The sequence below is a fragment of the Meleagris gallopavo genome, chromosome 13 (assembly GCF_000146605.3).
Source record: "Meleagris gallopavo isolate NT-WF06-2002-E0010 breed Aviagen turkey brand Nicholas breeding stock chromosome 13, Turkey_5.1, whole genome shotgun sequence".
Taxonomy (NCBI): domain Eukaryota; kingdom Metazoa; phylum Chordata; class Aves; order Galliformes; family Phasianidae; genus Meleagris; species Meleagris gallopavo.
The window spans coordinates 15,617,494-15,638,821 of NC_015023.2; the positions used below are offsets into that span (position 1 = coordinate 15,617,494).

A 21,328-nucleotide genomic window follows, 5' to 3' on the forward strand; every position below is an offset into this window, starting at 1 on the left:
AGAGATTTATTTGTACAGGTGATATGGAAAGACTATATGTAACTCCAGCAACCAGTTATTTTTATAAGACACTAAAAGATGGAAAACTGAGCATTCAAATAAAAGCTTACCAGGGAGACCAATAACATGTCTAGGTTAGAATCCTGTCACCAAGCAGAAGCACCAATTAAACCATTCTTCTTCCTCTGTGGAGTTCAGCACTTCTGTCTTTAAAGTAGGTGCAGTTCTTAACAGATTAGATGTTGTCTGGCACTCAGATTCTGATTGGAAAAGAGAAACTAGAGTTCTTCCAAAGCTTTTTTGCCTTGCTGTGAAGATATGAAGTGCCAGTGTTATGGCTCCATTTCATTAATTTGCAATCTCCAGATTATAGAGTGAGCCATAGACACGCTGAATTCAGTGGCAAAATTCCTACTGAATCTGGATGTAGGATTTCATCTCAGAGCTTCTGGTACATGTTAACAGCAGCAGCAAAACATCCCTAGTCTGTGTGTGTTGAGGAGTGAAGACCTCCATTTTATTTCACTCACAAATGGTTATTCTTAGAGTGGAATTTAAGTCCCGTAAGGAAACTGTCAGAAGGCCTACGCACTCATTTTTACTAAATGGAGCTCTGCAATGCTTTTGTAATGGGAAAATACACTTGTAAAGTTCAATTGGAATTTTTCTATTAACTTAGTAATAAGGATGCCAATTTCTGTAAAATAGTTTCAGAGTAAGAGTGAAATTACACATGTTGTTAAGCAGCAATAAGCCTGGAGATCCATTCTTGGGTCAAACATGAATTGCTAGGGACTGGCTTCTTCCTGATTTTATCACAGTTATGCCCTAGGTAAATATGCTTACAGAGACCTGCACGCTTACTCTACATATATTTAGGTAATTTTATTTGTATGATCATTTGGGGTAGCTCCATTGGGCAGTACTTAGCATAGCATTGCCTTGGAGATACTAACCTGCCCAGGTTTCATGGAGTATTCCAAAACCCCAAAGAACTTTTACACATTTACCTATTTTAGCGGCTCTGTCAGAATAACATTTCCTTCTTTTACTTTCAGAAGGGAAATTTCCAATAGACCTCTACCTGCCTGAGGCTTGCCCTCTCTGGAGGTTCAGCCCTGGATCGCTGATGGCATTTTCTATATTAAAAAAACAATAATGCAGCCAGAGTAGTATGGTAATGCTTCAGGGCTAATACAAGAAAATGTTGTATCAGTACGGCACAAGGCTTGCAGCATCAAAACTGAGTACTTACAAGTCTCTTCTGGCCCTGGAAGCTACGTTAACTAGTGTTTAAAATGTATGTAAATCAAAAAGGAAAACAATACTGTCTTAATTTTCCATAGCTTCATGTCAGTTTTGTTAAGTGAGTTCAACTCACGAAAACTGTTACACAGTTGAGGTTTTTACTTACAAGGAAAAAGGAAGAAAAGCCTGTAACAACTTTAATCATTGCATAACCATAACCCATTGAGTGAGCTATTAATTTAATATTTTGGTGAGTGCTTTCTTTTCAGCTTCTGTCATTTCAGGAAACAAAACAGAAACATTTTTTGTTAAGGTCTTGATGCCTGTATTTTTTTTCTGTCAATTGAAGTGCTAAAATTTATCCCCTAATGACAGTGTGGTTATGCTATCAAAGAGTCTGGCAGACTATTCAGATCCCTAGTTACATTGGAAATGTCTATGAGAAGTTTAACTGTTGGGCATCCAATGCAAGGCTAAATAGTATAGAGTAACTACGACATAATAATGCTTAGGAGATAAATGTCTTTGACTAAGCGAGTATCACTGTGTCAAACTGAGGTTAAACAACTGTAATTCTTTCATTTCCTGTCTTTTTAGTACTAGGTCTCATCACCTTTACTGAAAGTTTTTCCTGTGTCATAAATACTTATGTGGAGTTCTTTCCTCCACCTCCTTCAGAATTTCCATCATTGACCAGCAGATTCCTTAAATGACATGCAGTGTTGCTTAATGTACATCTGGAAGGGACTGGGTGATTACAGTGATGAACATAATAGAGTAATTGGGTTGTATAGACTTGTGGTAAGCAGTACATCAGAGCAGGCATCCAGATGCACACGCTGTACTTAACAGCAACAAAAAAAGATGCTTTGTAACCTCCATTACAGAGAAGTGTTCAGTACCAACTCATCTTTTTGCAAATAATGGATTTTTTTTTTTTGTACATAACATCCTTTCATTTATTATATAGTTGAAAAACAGCTTTTTTTTCTTAGATTGCACTTTATATGCTGAAATATATATAAGGGCCATTTTCTCAATCATGCTATACCTTGTTGATATGCTTTGCAGACTAACTAGCAGAACTTAATTTCTGTAAGTATTCTTCTCTGTTAATATTTACATATTAAATGTATTTTGCAGAGACATCAGTAAGACAAGGGGTGTTATAGAGCATATCCCCTGAGTAAATACAACTGAGCATGGAATCTGACTTTTAATGTTTTTGTTCGATGAGTGAAAAGTAGTATTTCATTTCTCTAGCATCCCTTGGAGGCACAGGCAGAAAAAGAAAACAAATCAGCACAGCAACCTGTAACAAATGTAACAACCTAGACTTGATGACATTATAAATAAAACAACTAAGACATGGTTATACACAATCTTGAAAAGTGATGAGGGCCAGACAGGTAGGAGGGTGCTCCATGGATTTTAAAGTGCATTTGGACAGCTTGTGTGCTTGAGAACCTGATTCATAGAGATCAGAAAAGGTAAATCACACTTCCCTTTTCATTTATCATGGCCATTAAAGACAGTGAGTTAGGCAAACCAAAGCCAGTGGCCTGAAGTAAAGAAAAAGATACGACATGATATCCCAATGTGCTTCAACATCTGTGACAGAAAGTAATTACATGGGGTTTTTTTTATACTTCAGTGTACTCGGTCAAATAAACGTTGGCTAGGAGTTCATTAAGTTTATTATTACATAGAAGTTCATTATTACAGTGGGAATCTAATATAACAAAGAATGAAAGAGAATTTAATTTTCTTTTTAAGAACTGCACCCATGAAGTGCACACTGTTTTCAAAATCAACTGGAAAAGAAAAATTATTCTTTGTTATTATTAGCCAGGAGTATATATGCCTTTCTCTTAATGCTATTGGATTGGGCAGTCATGTGAATTTTTTCTTGACTAACATATTTTCACACTATCACATGTGCTACTGAATTTCTCACCTACCACTTCCTTCTTCGTTATTTTATGCCACAAGGCTAGCAAGTATTTTAAATCAATGGATTAATTCCTCAGGGCTATGTAACTATACAAATGCATCAAGACAGTCTGTTTTCCTATACAGATACAGTTATTTTTAAACAAAGCTAAACTAAAGGACCAAAAGGAAAACATCTTAATTGCTACAGTAATACCAGTCTTACATATTTTATGGAATTAGTTAAGTTCTGTTTCTGTGGAAACAAAGATATTAATTTGTTGGCTCTCCAGTGATTTATAAACCCCTTTAAGAATTTCCAGCTCTTTCAGATAAAGTCAGACCATTAATCAAACATTAGATGGCTTTGTGTATATTATGTAGACGTTGTCATAAAATTAACATTATTGTGTTCATGTATTGTAGTATACAACACATAATCTCATGCTGAGCAATGGTAAGGATGCTGTTTTCATTAGGACTTCAGTATAGCTCCAGTTGTTTCATATGTACCTCTATATAATTTTCCAAAAGTAATGCTTATTTATAGTGATTCTCTTATCTATATGAAGAACACAGAATATTTTGGCTGGGCTGGGAGTTCCATACAACTTCACCCTAGAGGTAGCGTTCAGGTCAGTCACATAAGAGTCTGAAAAAGCAGAAGCCTTGCATTCCCCACCTCCTACTCCCAGCACTGTCTATCAGCAGGAATTCGAATCTCCAGCACGCTGCTGTAGCTTCTGCTGAGCTCCTTGCTGCAGGTGGCAGCAGGGGAGAGATGTGTTGATGTTTTGGTCTTTAGAGCTGGCAGCGATGTGGCAAGGGCAGGAGATGGGTTAATAAAACTGTCTGATCTCCCAGATAAAGCTGTTCCCCCAGACTCCCAGCCCACAGCTACAGAAACACAAGCCAAAGGGGAGATGTGTAAACTAAAGCATGTGTAACGGGGGGCGTGGGGGCTGACGGGAGCCTACAGCTGCAATGGCACATGGGGCTCTGGAGGACAATGGGAGAGGCTGAGGGTACCAGTGGTTTGCACAGCTCTCCCTGTTGAACAAGCACTCTCTAAGAGATGTCAGTTATTAATTCAGTTATTATTGTGAACTGGAAACATGAAATACACTTCTGGGAGTCAGCTCCACATACAGCAAAGGCTATAAATAATGACTCAGGCTGTGCTCTGTTGTGAGAGAAAACAAGATTCAAGCCAGCTCTCTTGCCTGCATCGGGTTCAGCCCAGCTCCCAGGATCCCTGTTTTCCTTTGACTTGAGGGAACTCTGGATTCTGGTGTGGATCTCTGCCACTCCAGACTGTGGCTGTCAAATACTTCAAAACACACTCACAGGATTAGCAACCGAACCGCGTCTCACCAAAATGAGTTTCTGCAGAGGGAACCCATGCCAGCCGCATGTCTATATGAGCTGCTACGTGCACACAGCTTGAGCAGAGCTGGGGTACCGAGCTGTGCAGCGGATGGGGATGGGGGGCAAAGAAGCAGGAGTCAGGCTGTATTCCTTCCAGGCCCCCAGCCACAGCCTGCCAAGAAACTCAGAGCCACGTGGAGGCTCTTCAAGTCAGCAGAACATTACTGCTCTCCTATCATCTCCTGCATTACGGAGCTTGCCTTAGAAACAGCTGAATCTTAGAAATGAGTCCTGTGCAAGCTCAGCCAGCTACAGGAATGCCCAGCTCTGTCAGCACAGGAAATGATTTCGATTACTTTTCTCGCAGTATCAGCTTCTTCACAGATTTTCTTTCCAAGTTGTTACTTACTGCACGGTCAATTTATTGTATGTTAAATTTTGTTCTTTCTTACACTAGTGTCTCTTTTTCTTCATCCTTTGTTGTTAAGCTAAGAAAATCTAGTGAAAATGCTTGCGCTCGTCCATCGCAGTTAATGCTCTTTTGTAGGTATTTTAGATTCAACGCGATGCAGCCAAGGAATCCCTAATTATATTTTCCTTGAAGAAATCTCATGAAATTAGGACTCCGCTTCAACTTACTCTGTTGGAAGAATTTGGCCTTTATAATGAAATTCTTCCTTTATGGAGTTACTTAGGCATACCAAATTGCCACATGATTGATGTGATCGCTCTTCTGTAAATGCTAATTGCTGGGTCTGTCCTTTTCTGCAGCTATGTGCTCTTCATAGCAGCACTTCACACCTCTGGTTGAGAGATCAACTCCAGATAGACTCCATTTCTCCTTCTTCCTTGCTCAGAAGCGTTCACTTTATCTCTGCTGACCTTGCCTGGACAGACTAGGCAGGCATTTCCCTTCGAGGCATCTCTTTCACAACTTTAACTAATGTTTTCTGCTGATTCCAAGGTTGCAGTTTGTTAGTCTGCACTTATTTTCTTAGAAAAGGTCTCTCTTGTTAATTTTTTTTTTTTTTTCTGCTTTTTCTGGCTAGGACCCAGATTTTTGTAGTGGAATATATTCCATAGAGCTACTGCATTCTCAAGGTCTCTTTGACTTTTAAGCAACTGTTCATTCAGCAGTGTTTGCAGTCTTTTTCAACTCAGAAACAACTCACAAGATTCAGTAATTTTTCTTTATTTGGAATTGCATTATTTTGGCTAAAAACTACTCCCTCACTTTCCTGACTTCTTATTTTTTTTTCCTTTTATTTTTTCCCTTTATTTTTCCCAGGTTTCTTTAAAAAAAAATATATATATATCTGTAATTCATAAATACTGGGCAAATTCTTTCCTAGGAAAAGTTCCAAGCAACATCCTAGCACTTTGATGATCATAATTTAGTCTTCTGCTAGAGGTGATTATTTTCCTTATTAGCCAGCATGCTAAAAATTGATTAAAATGTCTCACATATTTTTCTCTTAAAAATTCCTATGTATGATCCCTCACAAAATCAAGGGAGTGTTTCACTGTTAATTCATATGGAATTCATAGTTCTGGCACTCTTTCCTAGCATTTCCTTTAGCACTGAAGAAGTAAAAATGACCACGTAGTAAAGGATGAGAGGAAAGTCACACAGACAATAATTCTGAGTGCCTTGAGGACTGCCAGAATCACAGCCTCAGTGATCCCATGTGTCTGTGTCCTGATAGTGTTCAGATTCAGGCACTGTTCATTGTACTTGTGTCATTTGTAAACATTCTCTGATTCTTCGCTTCCCAATGAGCAGATGTAATTAACAGAAAGAAGTTCTTGCTTAGTATCAAAGGAAGCCATCCTAAGTATGGCTTGCTTCTCTGGCAAAAGGGAAAACGACCTGTGACAAACTGAATTTTCATCTATTTTCAAAGTGGCAAGGAGTTATTCTCCATCTCTGGTATAGCCTAGCCCCAGTCTCTTCTCAATCTATACTAGAGAGTAATTCTTTGCAATGTTCTGATGAGAAAAAGGGAATAAGAGGGCAACAAAAGAGGCAAGTGAACATGAAAGGAAAATAACACAGTGTTCAGAGAACCCTGATACACCAACATCTGCTGTGAATGGCATCGATACTGTGAAGGCCTAAGATTGGCACAGGACATAAACTGTGCTAAAATGATTTTTCAGTATATTCATTAATTCGTTACGCTTTCCTTTTGGAAATTAATTTGCAGGAACGTTAATTCCCTTCCTTCCTTACGAGACAGTCCCAAAGTTAATAGATGTTAATGGGGCAGGAGTGGATCTTGCAAACAACTTTTTGCATCCCATGATTGTAAACCTTCGCTGCAACCCAGGCTCATTGCTGCCCTGCCTCCATAGGGAGTGCTTCACAACTCTGGGAAGATTTTGCTGGGGCAGAAGTGAGGTTTTGTGGCTGCTGGTCAAAGTAATCCACTGCTGGAAGCAGCCTGGTTCCTGGCTGTAGGATCCGCAGTGCAACAGCAGTTGCATTGATCCAGAGAGACTAATGCTTCACAGCGGTGAGCCAATTCTCACCTCTTCTGTTTGTCCCTTAGAAAAATATCTCCTGCTGAAACTGCAGAAATGTGCTGCTTCCTGGCTGTGTTCAACAGTGGTATTTCTGTAGTGAATCTGCTGGGCTGTTACAATTTTTTTCTATGTTTGAGAGCTAACCAGACCCCAGCTTGAAAGAGAAAGCAGCAAAAGGATTTGCAGAGAGAGAAGCTGCTTATGCTGGAAGCGCAGTTGCAAAGAATTGGCACGTAGAGAAACTTGATGGAGTTTTACTGCCAAAACCTCCTCTAGATACTTGATAACAGAACCTCCAGCTCATCTCACTTTGATTAGCTTCTGAGGCTCTATTGCTGCAATGAACAGACTGACTGATTTGCATGTGTCGACAATTATTCTAACAGTAACTACCTGATTATACTAGGTGTGTTAGTCCCAGATACGGTGTGTTATTCCCTAGCTTTAGGAATAATTCAGATAGTTATAGCCTCTGGGTTCATTTAACCAGAGCTCTAATCACTTCTGATTAAAAAATACATAAACGTGTTTGGTCTTTTTGTTGTTGTTACACCTCAGCTTCTAGGATTTTTTTTTTCTTCTTTTTTTTTTACCCTGCAGGAAAGAAAAGCTGAATATTACTTCTTGGTATAGAGAAACATTTGGAGGACTGTACAGTGAAAACAACAAAGATGTTTTTCCTTTTCATAACGGTTTATTTAACTATCTCATTATTACAATTTTAGTATTCTCATTTGATTAATTGCTGTAGATTCTGGTGGTTATTATTATTATTATTCTATTTGCAATAGCACTTCAGTTACTTTCTTGACGTTTACCGAGGGTTCTGTGCCTATTCCTTCTGCACACAAATAACTAATTAGTCAACCATTTTCTGATCTGATATTTCTCAGTGGCAGGGGACTAGAAACTGAATTTCATCTAATTTTTCATTCTGTTTTGATCATATCATTGAAGATGGATAATTGCGATGAAAGCCAACCTGCTGTACCACTATGTGGCGTGCAAAATAAAGTTGAGACGATGAATATTTTTGCTCTGATGGTGAGGTGGGGTGCATAATTTTAAAAGAGCCCTGCAGATGAAAGTAGAAGACGTGACTGTCTGTAGTGTGGCTGCAGCCCCACAAACTCTTCCCTTTGGGAACAAGAACTGCTCCCATTGCTAACATTGATGAGATTAGAGCCCAGCCTGAAGAGTGTGTGATGGCTGTCTGAGCAAAGCAGCTTTTAAGCGAGGTGCAGAATGGACCTGATTTCCACTGTGCCCCTCTGATTCAGTGAGTAGCAGGAGGCAATATTGGGTATATATTGATCTGTCTTTAGCAGTAGGGATGAGCAGCTGAAGCTGTCTCATTTTGACCTTCTATGCTAAATCCCACATGCTGCAATTTGTCAGTATTGGCAATACTTCATTTTTATTTCGCCGAGACAAAAAACATTTCTGTGTGAGGTTTGCTCCTTAATTCTCTCCGCGGGGTCTGCACGTGGCTCTGAGTGAAGCCAGGAGAAAATTGCACAAACAGAGATATCTAAGCAAATAATCCCCTCCCACCCGTAGAAAGCAAGCCCAATTAACCTCAGGATTGAAGTAAGCAATTTCTTGTGGTTTTGTTTTGCTTCCTTGGGTTTAGCTTGGTGTTGTTTTTAAGGAAAAACATTTCCACCAAGATTTTGTTGTAAGCAGAAAATACACCTCTGTGTGTTGAGTTTTATTATTTCTAATGGGAATATGCACATATATAAAATTTTAAAGTGGAATTCTTCTTTTTAAAGCTGAAAATAGAAGAGTACAGGCATGTTGCTATAGACCAAGTGATGTCTCAGGTTTCCACTTTTTGTCTGCCTTTTTAGATACTTTGTAACAAAAAAGGTATGGGTTTTAATCCTAAAGATCTGGGGGGCTGGGGGAGTGGGTGGGGGGAGAAACAACACACAGCTTAAGTATCTCTGAGAAATTATTTTAACACTTCCAGCACAATTTTCTATCACTTACTGATGTGGTTCAGGCAGATACCCGTCTGGACCAGAGAGAAGTGCTCATCCTTCTGAGCACTGGGCAGACTGTTTTTTGCCATGAATTTCTTTGTGTTATTCCTAAACTGAAAGGGAATCTGTCAGAAGGCTCAGACAGGAGCTTGTTCTGGAGAATATTCTGTGTCTGTAATGCATGGAGCTGTAGGACAAATTGCTGAGCTTCTCCAGTGCTGTGCTCAGCCCTGTGGCACCACAGTGTCCTTTAGGACAAGATGAAATGGTTTTTTCTTGAGACTGAATCAACAGAAAGCTGATATTAACAAGTTTCTGACCAAAACCATGAATGTGTATAAACCTTAAGCCTTAGAAGCAATATATCAGTCCTGTGCAGCAGTGCTGCATTCTGTAGTGTCTGTATCCTCCCCCCTCTACATCCTAGCAGATACACTTGTACTTGGGAGGGGATTATTGCTTTATTTCATGTGCCAGGTTGGCATTGGAGGCAGAGAAGTATGTGCCTATTCAAATAGAGTTAGAATAAAGTATGTGCGTGTGTATGTTTGGACAGAACCTCCTAGAAATTCAAGAGTCACTGTGGCATCACTTAGGAAAGGGCTGCAGCAGTGAATTACTACTGCACTGCCCAGCCCGAGAGCTGAGCTATGCACCAGTGCACAGCTAATGAATTCACCCTGGGATACGTCCAGTTTATCACAGAGAAACATGAATTTTGGAACCCAGAATGCACAGAGTGACTTGTGGCATAACATTGATGGGGACTTTATTTTTAAAGTTGTACTCTTAAGTTGACATTTCCAGCCTGTAAAAATACAGACAGTCTGCAAGCGCATAAATCTGTGCCATGGAGCTGAAAAATGGCTATTGCATAAATCCTCTATCAGCAGTAAGTTTAAAAATGCATTTGACCTAATACCTTTCTTAACAATGTTGCCAGAAAATGTGATTTACTACAGGTTGTTTGGTTTTTTTTTTTTTTTTGTTTTTTGTTAATGATGTATTTATTCTTATTAATAATAGAATATTTCAGTTAAATTTGCTTCTTGTATTTTAACATTTTTAATTTAAAATAGTCTACCTGAAGTAATTTGAGTATGCCTGAATTTCTGCAGGAGAGCACTGCAGGAGATATTTCACAGCCCTACTGCTCATTTAGCACAAAGCCATACTTCTAGTAACAGCATTTTAAACTAAATTTGAAACCACACTTTTTGTATGACCATATATTTAATGGAAAAAGGTGGTTAACTATGCTTAGTTCAACATTTGCAGTGTACAAGTCAAATACAGGGAATGGAAAGTACAAATATAACAGTTCAGATTTTTTTGTTGTTTTCATTGGCATCGTCTTATGGAGATTATTGGGCATTTCTTAGCTCTGTCTTAATAGAGAATTAAGGGATATATGTATGTTAAGCTTTTGCCCAAAGGCAGGTAGGGTTAGGAATCAAAATGGGCCTTAAAAACTGTGGGTGATGGTTTTGTGAAATGACAAAGTTTGACACACAAAAGAGATTTTCAGAAGGCTCTGAGGTCCAGCAATCAACATGGATGGCTCTGAAAGATCTGAAAAAGATCTTTAATGGGATACCAGCACTTGTTTCTCTTATAACACGTATGTCTTGGCCTGTAGGTTTTGAGATGATTAAATGCTTAGATCTTGCCTCAGCAACATTCTGTGATGAAATACTTACGCTTCTGTTTTCCCCACTGTATTAAATCCCACAGCTGCTTTTTAGTCATTTAAGGTCATGTCCCCAGTACAGTGGACAGACACCTGTGCTAGCTTTAAGCTAGTGCTAGTCATGATCTGTCACGGAGAGTACTGTGCTTAATGCAGGATTTTTTTTCCAGTTCATTCATATTACATGGATGAAAAGGAAAATGCTACAGTTAAAGAGCTAATTCATCTTGCTGACTCTGTAAGGCTGCAGGTGTTGCTGTATCAACTTATGGGTGTCTTATTCATTGGGTGACAAATGCATGGCTATAATCCAACAGGAATCTCCATCAGCTGTCACATGTATTTACCATTACCAGTTCCCATGCACCACCTGGCCATTATTCTGGTCCCTCATATGTATACCTGAAATGTCTAGCAGCCAGCTGTCCTGTGGACAAACCATAGACCTATTGCAAATAGCACATGGAGCTATTAATATGTCATATATGCATACTGGTATATAATGTAATGTATCACATATTGATATTATATATCATTATGTCTATAAGTAGATTGATACGCCCATTGCATCCCCTAGGGAAGCACAAGACCCACAACTCAGATACAGAACGGTTGTGATGAAAGCAACAAGGAATATGGGAATTAGAAAGTGCCAGGGGTAGCACTGTGTATCTGTTTGCTGACAGCAGTGCAGCTTGTCTATGTACAGAAAACAGTAGTGATTAATTTTTGCTCTCCTACCACATAGCCGTTTACCTGCTGACATGCTTTTGTTATTTCAGGCTGTTTTATTTGAATTGCTAATAAATTAGAAAAAAACCTTAGCTTTGAATTATTACTCAGATACGCCTGCATGTCAGAACACCCTAAGCAACAGCAGAGTTACACTGAAATTCTTGTGATCTTGTGCCCACAGCAGTAACGATACAGTTCTGACAATACTGCCATGCCAGCAGCATGCACTCATTTAAAAGGAGCTGGAAACCAAGGCACAGAATCGTTGGGACAGACCAGTGCCAGCTGCACTGAGGCTGTATGGTTGGCATTGGCTCTTCGTTGGACTGCAGAGCATTGCTGGCCGTTGTAAGAGATGCTAACCTGTGTGATGCTCACATGCAGGCTCAGACCCAGGCATTTACAAATTGAACATCATACTGCTCACCTCTGAGTTTAGCTCACACAGAAGGATGTGTCATATGGATCTCAGTAGAAAACGTAGAACTTCTCAAGAGTTATAAAGAAAGAAATATGTTCTCATCCATTTCTTAATACTTCAGAGGATTTAGGACCTTTTGATATCCAAATGGGAAGGCATGTGTGGAAGTAATATTAAAAGGAGGCATGAAAAGCCTGCTGAATAATTGAGTTCCTTCATAAATGCTTACTAGTAGTCTTCTTCAAGCGTGATAAGGTAAATAAGTCCTACTGATGATTGATTTAATTGCCAGAGTTTTTGTTCATGTGATGATTTCAGTTATGCCCAGTAATGCCTCTTTACTACGGTTAGGGTATGCTGTGTCTTTCGCTGCCATAATTAGTGCAGGCAAAAGGCACACTGGAGAAGATGTTACATGGTGGGAAGGTAGTCTTGATTTTTCAGGTGGAATTGATATTAGATCCGTGTTGGCTTGATTTAAACATTAAATAATGTCTGTGTTTGGAGGATTTTTTATTCAGAGACAAAATGAAAGTCTCATTCTGAGCTCTTAAGCACAGAAAACACGCAGTTACCTGCCCCACTAATCATTTTACATGAGGAGATCATGAAGAGCTCGTGGAAAAAATTCAGAGACTGCCATGATAGGCTACAGTCCCAGCAGGAGCAAAACAGATACGATAACTTCAACATGCCATCTAATTGTAGGTGAAATGCTACGGATTGAGAAACGTGAATAACATGAATGCCTTCCATTTAAAACAGAAATGTGTGTTTATACTTCTTAGGGGAAATGTTGGGTATATTCAACCCTGATATATTTTCCTTATGTCAGTAGGGCCAGAATCCATAAAAGCTGTGAATATGAATGTATGAATAAGCTTTGTTACATTTCTGATACTGACTCCTTCCAGTCAGATTGAACAGATTGAAATGCTATGAAAATGGTTGCTATCAATATTTTGACACTTTCAGTTTCACCCAGGACCAGTAAGCATCACACGCTCACACTGACACATGCACATAGAAGAGAGAATGAATTTTGAATCATCTGGCTTTATCTCTATTTTAAACGTGGTTAAAAAAGGAGTTAAGCAACTGTACAATTTGAAAATGACAGTAATGATTTTTCTGCATGTTAAGAAAGCTATTTAAATTATTCTTTTCTATTCTGCCTATCTCAGTACTTTTGATGTCCATCGTCGCCTTATGTTCTCAGTTCTTTAGCAGTCATTTTAGTAATTTTATCCTTTTAAAAGCTTCTCAAGGCAGAAATACAACCCTACCATTTTAAAACTTGGTGTTGTGGTTTAACCTGGCAGGTGGCTGAATGCCACACAGTCTGCTCACTCGCTCCCTTCCCACTGGGATAGAAGAAGAGAATTAGGAAAAAAAAACAACAAAGTAGGACTCGTAGGTTGAGATAAAAATATTTACTAAGACAGAAAAAAGGGTAATAGTCATATATTCACATATACTAGTGTATATAACAAGTGATATGGAAGCAGTTGCTCACCAGCCACTGACCAGTGTCCAGCTAGTCCCTGAACAGCAGAAGAGGGGGAGATGAACTCACACTCCTTTCAAAACTCTTTCTACATGACGTCTTATGCCTTGCTCGCTAGTTAGCTATTGTGTCATCTTGCTGCCTGTAGCCTGCAGTTCAGATTCTAGCTGCAAAGTCAGATACTTCATTGGATCAATACTACTGAACTACTTCTGCTGCATCCTGTTGGTCAAACAATCTCTGCACAAGGTGAGCTGAGCAGTGCCCAGATGTATAAAGCTGCCACCCTTCCCAACCTGTCCAGCTTGCTCACCTTAACTCCTGTCAGTGCCACAAAGCAAGCTGGCACAGATGGGTCATTCAGTACAGATTTGGCACCACTCTTTCCTGTTGTGGTGATACTCAATATGTTCAAAATGCTTCATTTTGCCTTGCTTCTCTTTCTGTTACAGCATAAGAGCCAAGACCCTTTGACTCCACATGGGAAAATTCTGGCAACTACCAAGCTCTGGCAGTCCTTGCCAAGAGCAGCATCTAGATGCCTGGCTGCTCTTCTTTCACCCCCTGAGCTATTTGACTGTTGGCTGTGAAACCGTTGTTGTGGCTAGTGCAAGGTTATGGTTCTGATAAGATTTCCATGTCTGTATTATTACCTCTATTCTGTGTAATAGTCTTCTGTGCTAATCAAGCTGCCAGCCACAGCCACCAAGCACGTCTGCTAGCCACCCCAGGAGGCATCCTCTGAATTATTTACCTGCATTACAAGAAGGAAAAGATGACATTTATGCATTTAAAATTATTTCCATATATTTGCTATTTTATTGCAGTTCTGCATCAAATAGTCAAAGGGCATAGATTGATTTGTATTCCCTTCTGCATCTATAGCCTCTCTGCATCTGTTCATAATTCTATAGCTAAGGTATATACTATATACTTTCCAGCAGATGATTTCCAGGGAATTGTTTCTTCAGCTTCTTTTGCAATACCTGCCTTACAGATAATGCCAGGGCATGAACCTTGTGCAGGCAGATAACAACCATACAGGCTACACCCACTCACCCATGCTCACGTGTTCATATAAACCTCAGAGACTATAACCTGTTGACATGGTTTAAATTAAACACAAGAAAACAAAAAAACTCTATGAGGCAGTACTAAATTTCACTAGTGCAACATAGAATAATTCTAAAATAAGCAGTAATTGGCATTCCAGAGAACACAGGTTTGTATACATCCATACAGACACATCAACATGCTTATGATTTTCAAAACAGAGTGGGTGCAAGTGGGCACGTAAGTTCATGTTTAACCATCTAAACATGGTCTGATTTTCAAGACTGCCGAATATCAGCAGATCCCATTGGAGTCAAACATAAAAAGTGAAGTTCTGTATTCTATATTTCTATTTTTATAGTGCTTTTCTTAATGAGTTTATCCTAAATCTTTTGCTAGCAGAGTCCTAAAAAGAAAAAGAAAAAAGAGAAAATAAAACAAAAGAACAACCAAAAAAACCCCAGAACAATTATCTTAGCTGTACTGCAGTATACTCACAATAAGTAAAAAATGTGGGAAAGACAAAGTACTACTTTTACAATATCCTGTGCCAAATCACAGGTTATACAATTCAGTTTTTTATTTGCACAGCCATCAGTGCTTTGTAGAGCAATCAGGGAAGATAATACAATCCATTTTAAATTCTCATTACTTTAAAAGTGTTGAATCTTCTTAAATTGTTTCAGGGTTAATTGAGAATTTGCAGTTTTACAATGGAGTGTGAATTGTTTAGGTTGCCCTGGTTTCATATGTTTGTGCGTATCTTTGTTGCAAAGTTATAAAAACAACAATAAAAAAAAAAGTGAAATGAAAGGATCTGCATTGCTACCATTCTAGCAACTTGTTTTTACAGGAGATAAAGTTCAGCTATTGATTAGTGTTCAAATGGTTAGGTGGAGGGACACGCTGTCTTGATGGAATGTCTCACTTTGTGTTAGCAGTTGCCTTTGCTTCTTCTCCTTGTATTATCTAAGGGATTACCTAATTACCTAAGGGAAGGAAGCCAATGGTTTAGAAACTCTCAGTGACTTCTGTTGGACCATAAGCAAGCCACGTGTTTTGAGAGTCTTAGTGAAGAACAGCATTCATATAGCCAGTGTCTATTAGCACCTCGTTCTTTAGAAATGAGAGTATCCTACTGATCTTTGGAGTATAAGGTCAACCTATAGATCAGTTTATTTAAATGGTCCTGTGAGCCACATGGCAAGTCCATAAGGATTCCGGAGCTCTGTGCGTTCTAGAGAGAAATTCAAGTATTTCTCTGCTTTCATCTAACCCAGTTATAATGGATACCTGATTATGTGTCCTGGGAAAAGATGCTTCTGTCCTTTTCTCAGGCATAAGTAACTGCACCTGTGCTGCCCAGCTCATGAATGAGGAATCTAGTATGCCCACAACTTGAACCTTTTTAAGCAATCGATTTTATTCTTGCTGAAGATTATGGTGTCCGTGCCCCCAAATTACTGTCTTTGCTTAATGACGTCTTCCTATGAGATTATTTCAAATTTTGAGTTGCTGCTGGGATGAGGGATGGGAGGGGACCCATTCTTCATTTCATTGAGACAACTTCTGGACGGTGACAAAGCAGAAGTTTTATAGGCCTGAGACAAGAACTGGGGCTTCAGAAGCAGCTGGACAGGACACCTAACATTGCCCCTTCATTGTCAGGGATGATAATAGACATGCCTTAGTTTGTTAGAGGGATCTAGCAACTGACTGTGACTTACATTTCCTCTTCCCAGAGGAGAAAGAGACCAAAGCAAGCCTCTGAAGTAGGAATTCAATGAGACCATGTCTCTGGTTGGCCTGCAATTTTTCTTTCCTCTTCTAGCAAATACCATTTTCTTTCTTTTTACATGCTTTATTTTTTCCTAACCATCTGTTACATTTGTTTCCTTGCACTGAAGTAGGTGCACTGATAAACTACAAGTGTTTTTCACACCATTATCACACAGAACACCTTTCACATGAGCATCCTCACGAGGCACTGCCTTCACACAAGCTCTTTAAAGAACAACAGGTTTCATGTCAATTGTTTATCATTTAAAATGTCCACAGAAGCTTTTATGGCTGTTCAGGACCTATAGCATTCACTACAAAAAAGATAAACGTTATACTATTGATTATCTATCTGAGTTTTTGTCTAAAATATTTAAAATTTCATTGGAAAGGGAATTGCTGCCAGTTAATTTAGCTCTGTATTATTATGTTGCTTAATATATTTAAGCGAATATAAAATCAGGCCCTAATAATGAACATTCTTACGTTTATTACTTCAGTTAAAGCGGGTAGTTCTTAGTGCAGAAAGTCCACAAACTCTCTAAATATTTCCAGTATCGGGGTCTAAACATTTGTGCTGATTAATACAAAGAAGGCATAGTAGCAAATTATGTACTACGGAATTTTGACAGACAGCATTTTCAAATTCAAATTTCGTCAACATGGTGGAATTGTTCCAAGATTCTGAACATTTGTATGGGAACCGTTGAGTCCCAGCCTGAAGCACTGATTGAGCACCTGGAGAAAGAACCCGGTCAGCCCTGGGAGCACAGGTGAAGGTGATTCACCTCTGGCTGCACCTCTCTTAGACCTCATTTAAGGGCTGACTGCCCATGAGGAAGGATCTCTTTCTGGAGATCCCTCCTTGGTGAAGCTTTTCCCTGTGAACCTGGAATCTTCTGATATGGGTGAGCAAACTTAGATTCCTTTATAGCATCTTTCGTGCTGGTCCTTTTGTCATCACACCTTTGTTGTAACGCCTTTCCCGTCATACTGGTCTGTCCAATTGCTGCAGCATCTATATCAAATTATTAGAAGCAAAAAGCAGTGGATCAAAAACTGCAGAACAAAAGCATACAAACTGAGTGTCTGTGTACATCCAGCTCCCAAGTCAGGCCTAATGAATCAAAACTCTTTTTGATATCATACCTCACAGTTTATTGCATCTCCAGACCCATCCTAGGTAATTAATTGCGAGGAAAAAAAAATGGAAAATACTTGGAAAAGCAATAAAAGTAAATAAATCCTAGTTCAAGCAGAACTTTGAGTCTAGAAGAAGAATGTGAGAGGATTTATTTAGTCTGTAAATACCACTGCTGCTGCAGAGGCCTGCTGAAAGCGTTCAGATTCTTTAGCTGTGTAACACTCCAAAGACTGCAAGTAGGAAGCAGATACTATACAATGTTTCACATATTGATTTCTTTGTCAAGCTCTGGGGCTTCAAGTATTGGCTCAAATCTGTGTTTCTTTGTCAAATGAACCTAACAATAACGCTCCATCTCAAAAGGCACCGAGTTTAAGTTGTTGGGTTTTTTTAAGACTTAAGTGATCCATCCCATAGACGCCTATGATTGAAAAGGCATATTCTTCTGTAAAACGTAATTGTTTTATTTCTAAATATACAAATTGGTAATGGTTATTTTCTTTTTACTTAGGTATTCGGTTTACAAGGATCCAGCAAGCTGGCTAGAGATTAATCCCACCAATGGTACTGTTGCCACCACTGCTATCCTGGATCGGGAATCTCCTCATGTTCAGAACAACATATACACTGCTCTCTTTTTGGCAATAGACAGTGGTGAGTAACTATTGCGGATTATATTCACAAAATATATAACTGTTTTTCCGTTTGAAAGCTCCTCTTGGGAAAGGTACACATGCATATGATTAAGCACTTTGTTAGCTGGCCATGTGAAGATATGAGATCACTGCAATAACAAAGAAAAAACATCAAATTCAGAACAACTCTGATTTAAGGTTACATCTCAAATATTTACTCCTATGCTGAGATCTCAATAAGAGATGCAAATAGTATGTGAATATTCTTGGAAAGTAATAAATCGTCTTTATCAGAGTTAATTTCTTCATAATGTTTGAGCAGTTAGTAAGCCTAAGGCACCTTAATTCCAATAACAACTTGTCCCTGATATGCTGAATTCTGCTCTATTCAATGCAGTGACAATGGCAATAAAAACATAAGTAAAAACCCTTGTTAAAGTGCAATATTTTTTAAATATTATGAGGATTAAAGTTCCTTCTGTCAAATATAATCAGAATTAAAATATCTAGTGAAAATTCAGTAAGCGACTTCTGTAGCAAAAAGAAAAGAGAAAATCCTGAACATTTCTGCAAATCTCCAGAGCTAACAGCACCAAATAAATAACAGATTTGTCCGTAATAGAACAGCTAATATGGTAACGTTTTCTCACAGCTGCAGCTGGTTTTGTCCCAGTGATGAATTGCAAAATGTTCTTTTTAGGAGAATAATTCTATATTTTTGTAACCACATGACTCAGGGAACATTTGCAGGGCCTGACAGGGAGGGGAAAAAAAAAGGGAAAAAAAATAGTTATCTTCTTAAATAAATAAAAGATAAACATTCTGCTGACACGATGATTTCCTTATCATTCACACACTTTTTTTTTTTTTCTAGGGAAATTTCCATAGCAAAATATAGCACTAAACTTATTTCTGTTTTTAACTTGCTATCAAATAAAGAAGTTTTAAATGCATCTTAAAACATGGTACACCAGGAAATATCACCTTAGGATGAAAGTAACATTCCAGGATAATATTGAGGGATTATCAAAAGAACAAAGTTTCACATGTTTTAAAGGTGAAGTCAAATGCCCTCAACAAGAAGAGGTGGAACACTCAACTATAAAATGTTGATTACTTCATACTGTGAGAGTCAGTCTGTATGAAGATGGATTTTCCTTACTTTTGGGTAGATGTTTATCTTACTCTCAGCACAGTGACACTCATTACTCAGCCATTCTGAAGCAGGAGCCTTACTGCTCAGTGAACCCTCTTCATTCCCAGAACTTTTTCCATGCTGGAAAAAAACAAAAGGAGGAAGAGGTGTGTAAAAGGTGCTCTACACAGTAGAGCAAGAGAGGATGTGGTAACATGGGCTGGACACAAAGGAACTGCGTTCAGCTGACATACTGAGTCAGCATCTAATTCTAGCAGCTGTTGTTTTATTTCTAATTTGGTAGTCCTGTTAGCACGGGAGCTAATCTACTCCAACATTATTGACTTATTTAATGAAGTAATTAGAAACCACATGTGTGCATTTAGTGCTAAGGTACCAATAATGGTCATTCAAACATGATTTTACTGTGCTGTGTGTCTGTGAGCTGTGTGCTGATTTTCTTTTTTTTAATGGTATTTATAATGTGGTAAGATTCTAAAATGAAATAAAAATTTGGACATTAGTCCTTGCAAAAGGACCTTAGTCCAACATTCAAAGAACAAATTATTTTCTGCTAGTATTTATAGCGTATAGAATATATTAACTACAGAAGGGATTCTGTTATCCATCGTATTCCATCACCGCCTGTTTTTAAAATCACCACACACTGGTACTTTATTTCTGCTGTAGAGGCAGCTGAAGGCAAAACTCATGGTGGTACTTTTTTCTTCCCCTCCCACTGATATCAGTGGAGAAGCTGTTACTGGACACATCAGGCACTGACTGCTGATATTACCTTTCAGGGCAGGGGGCAAGTGGTGGGATGTTCTTCTGTTTAGTAAAATGTTTGAGATTGCAGCCAGAAGTAAAACCAGGAGCTTCGTGGTTGGTTGTTTATATAAATCCATCACATTTCTATTTTTTTTTCTGTAAATCACAAAAGCTTTCTATGTGTAAGACAGTAAACGTGAGAGAATTATTAGAAAATGTAGTCATTCAAGTGCAGAAAATACTACAGTTATTTATTATATTCTTTTTGAACTTGATACTGTTATGCAATGAACTGAAGAGAAATTTAGCTAAGTATGAACTGTATTAGATCTGCTCTACGTAGTTCCTATACATTCCCAAACATAATTTAAACAATGCATAAGAGCACATTTGATGGACACAGTATTAATTTCATAGATAATAAAGTTTGACCTTTTATTGAGGGAAATTTCACGGTAAAAAGAACTTTTTGGAATGAATATCCTAATTTGCTCTGTACTTTTGATTTCAGTAAAGGTCAAGGTAGTGTCATTAGAATTTGAAAACTCTTTATTAAAGACTTGTGTGGACACAGAGTCTCTGGTCTATTAAAGAAGAAATTAAATAATGGTAGGAAATATCATGAAGCAGAGTTAACACACTGAAGTGTCATGAACTGTGTTTAATCTGAGAATGAGCTCATACCAGGACAAAGTCAGCTTTATGCAAACTTGGTTTCATTCAATCTTATCGGGGTTATCAGGATTAAGTGCCAATAATGGTGACCATTGTATTTCCTTTATTAATCATTCTAATCACTAAAAACAATGCAATATCGTAAGCGTAAGGTACAATTATTGGGAGTGTATGTATAAACCACACACACATAGGCAATAAATCACTTGAGTTTGAGATACCTGCTTGGATCAGACCTTCCAGGTGATTTGCTGTGTAACTATGTTGTACAAATCCCATTACACTCTGGAGCATTTGAGATGTCTCTCATAAAGCATAATGCCCGTATGTTTTTCTCATAAAGGCTGTCATGCTAAAAACTCTCTTGGAATCGTCTTTTTTCAATTGTATTCTGAGAGTCTGAGTCACAATTTAGAGCGGAGGGGGGAAAAGGATAAGATTAAAATTTAAAATTGTCTGGAAAACACGTAACGTTAAAAAAGCTATAAAGTAATGTTTATCCCTTTTATTTTTAAGAGAGAAAAAGAAATAGTAATATAGATCCAAACAGTTTTCTCTGAAGTCAATGAACAGTATTCCTGCAGAGGAATTGTATGCCCCAGTTAATGTTCCAATTATATAAATTCTCCAGGTCTTTAGAAGAAAAACTTTGGTTACTTTTGTTTGCATGATATATGGAAAACCAGCTGTGCTGGTCAGGTTGGATGGCTCCTGGTGAGAA

General features: G+C 38.4%; 1 protein-coding gene and 1 long non-coding RNA gene across 4 annotated transcripts in view; one reads left to right on the forward strand and one right to left on the reverse strand.

Moving 5' to 3' along the window:
* Positions 1-21,328, forward strand: part of CDH13 (cadherin 13) — a 431,656-nt gene that overhangs the window by 382,718 nt on the left and 27,610 nt on the right. For all 3 annotated transcript variants that reach the window (XM_010718092.3, XM_010718093.3, XM_019619816.2), the window contains one exon: positions 17,903-18,045. In XM_010718092.3, coding sequence (XP_010716394.1) covers positions 17,903-18,045 — 143 coding nt within the window. The remainder of the gene's footprint in view (positions 1-17,902; positions 18,046-21,328) is intronic.
* The window catches only part of LOC104913049, a 30,028-nt gene continuing 22,031 nt past the window's right edge, over positions 13,332-21,328 (reverse strand). The window contains exon 7 of the long non-coding RNA XR_795088.2: positions 13,332-14,169. This is a non-coding gene — a long non-coding RNA (uncharacterized LOC104913049). The remainder of the gene's footprint in view (positions 14,170-21,328) is intronic.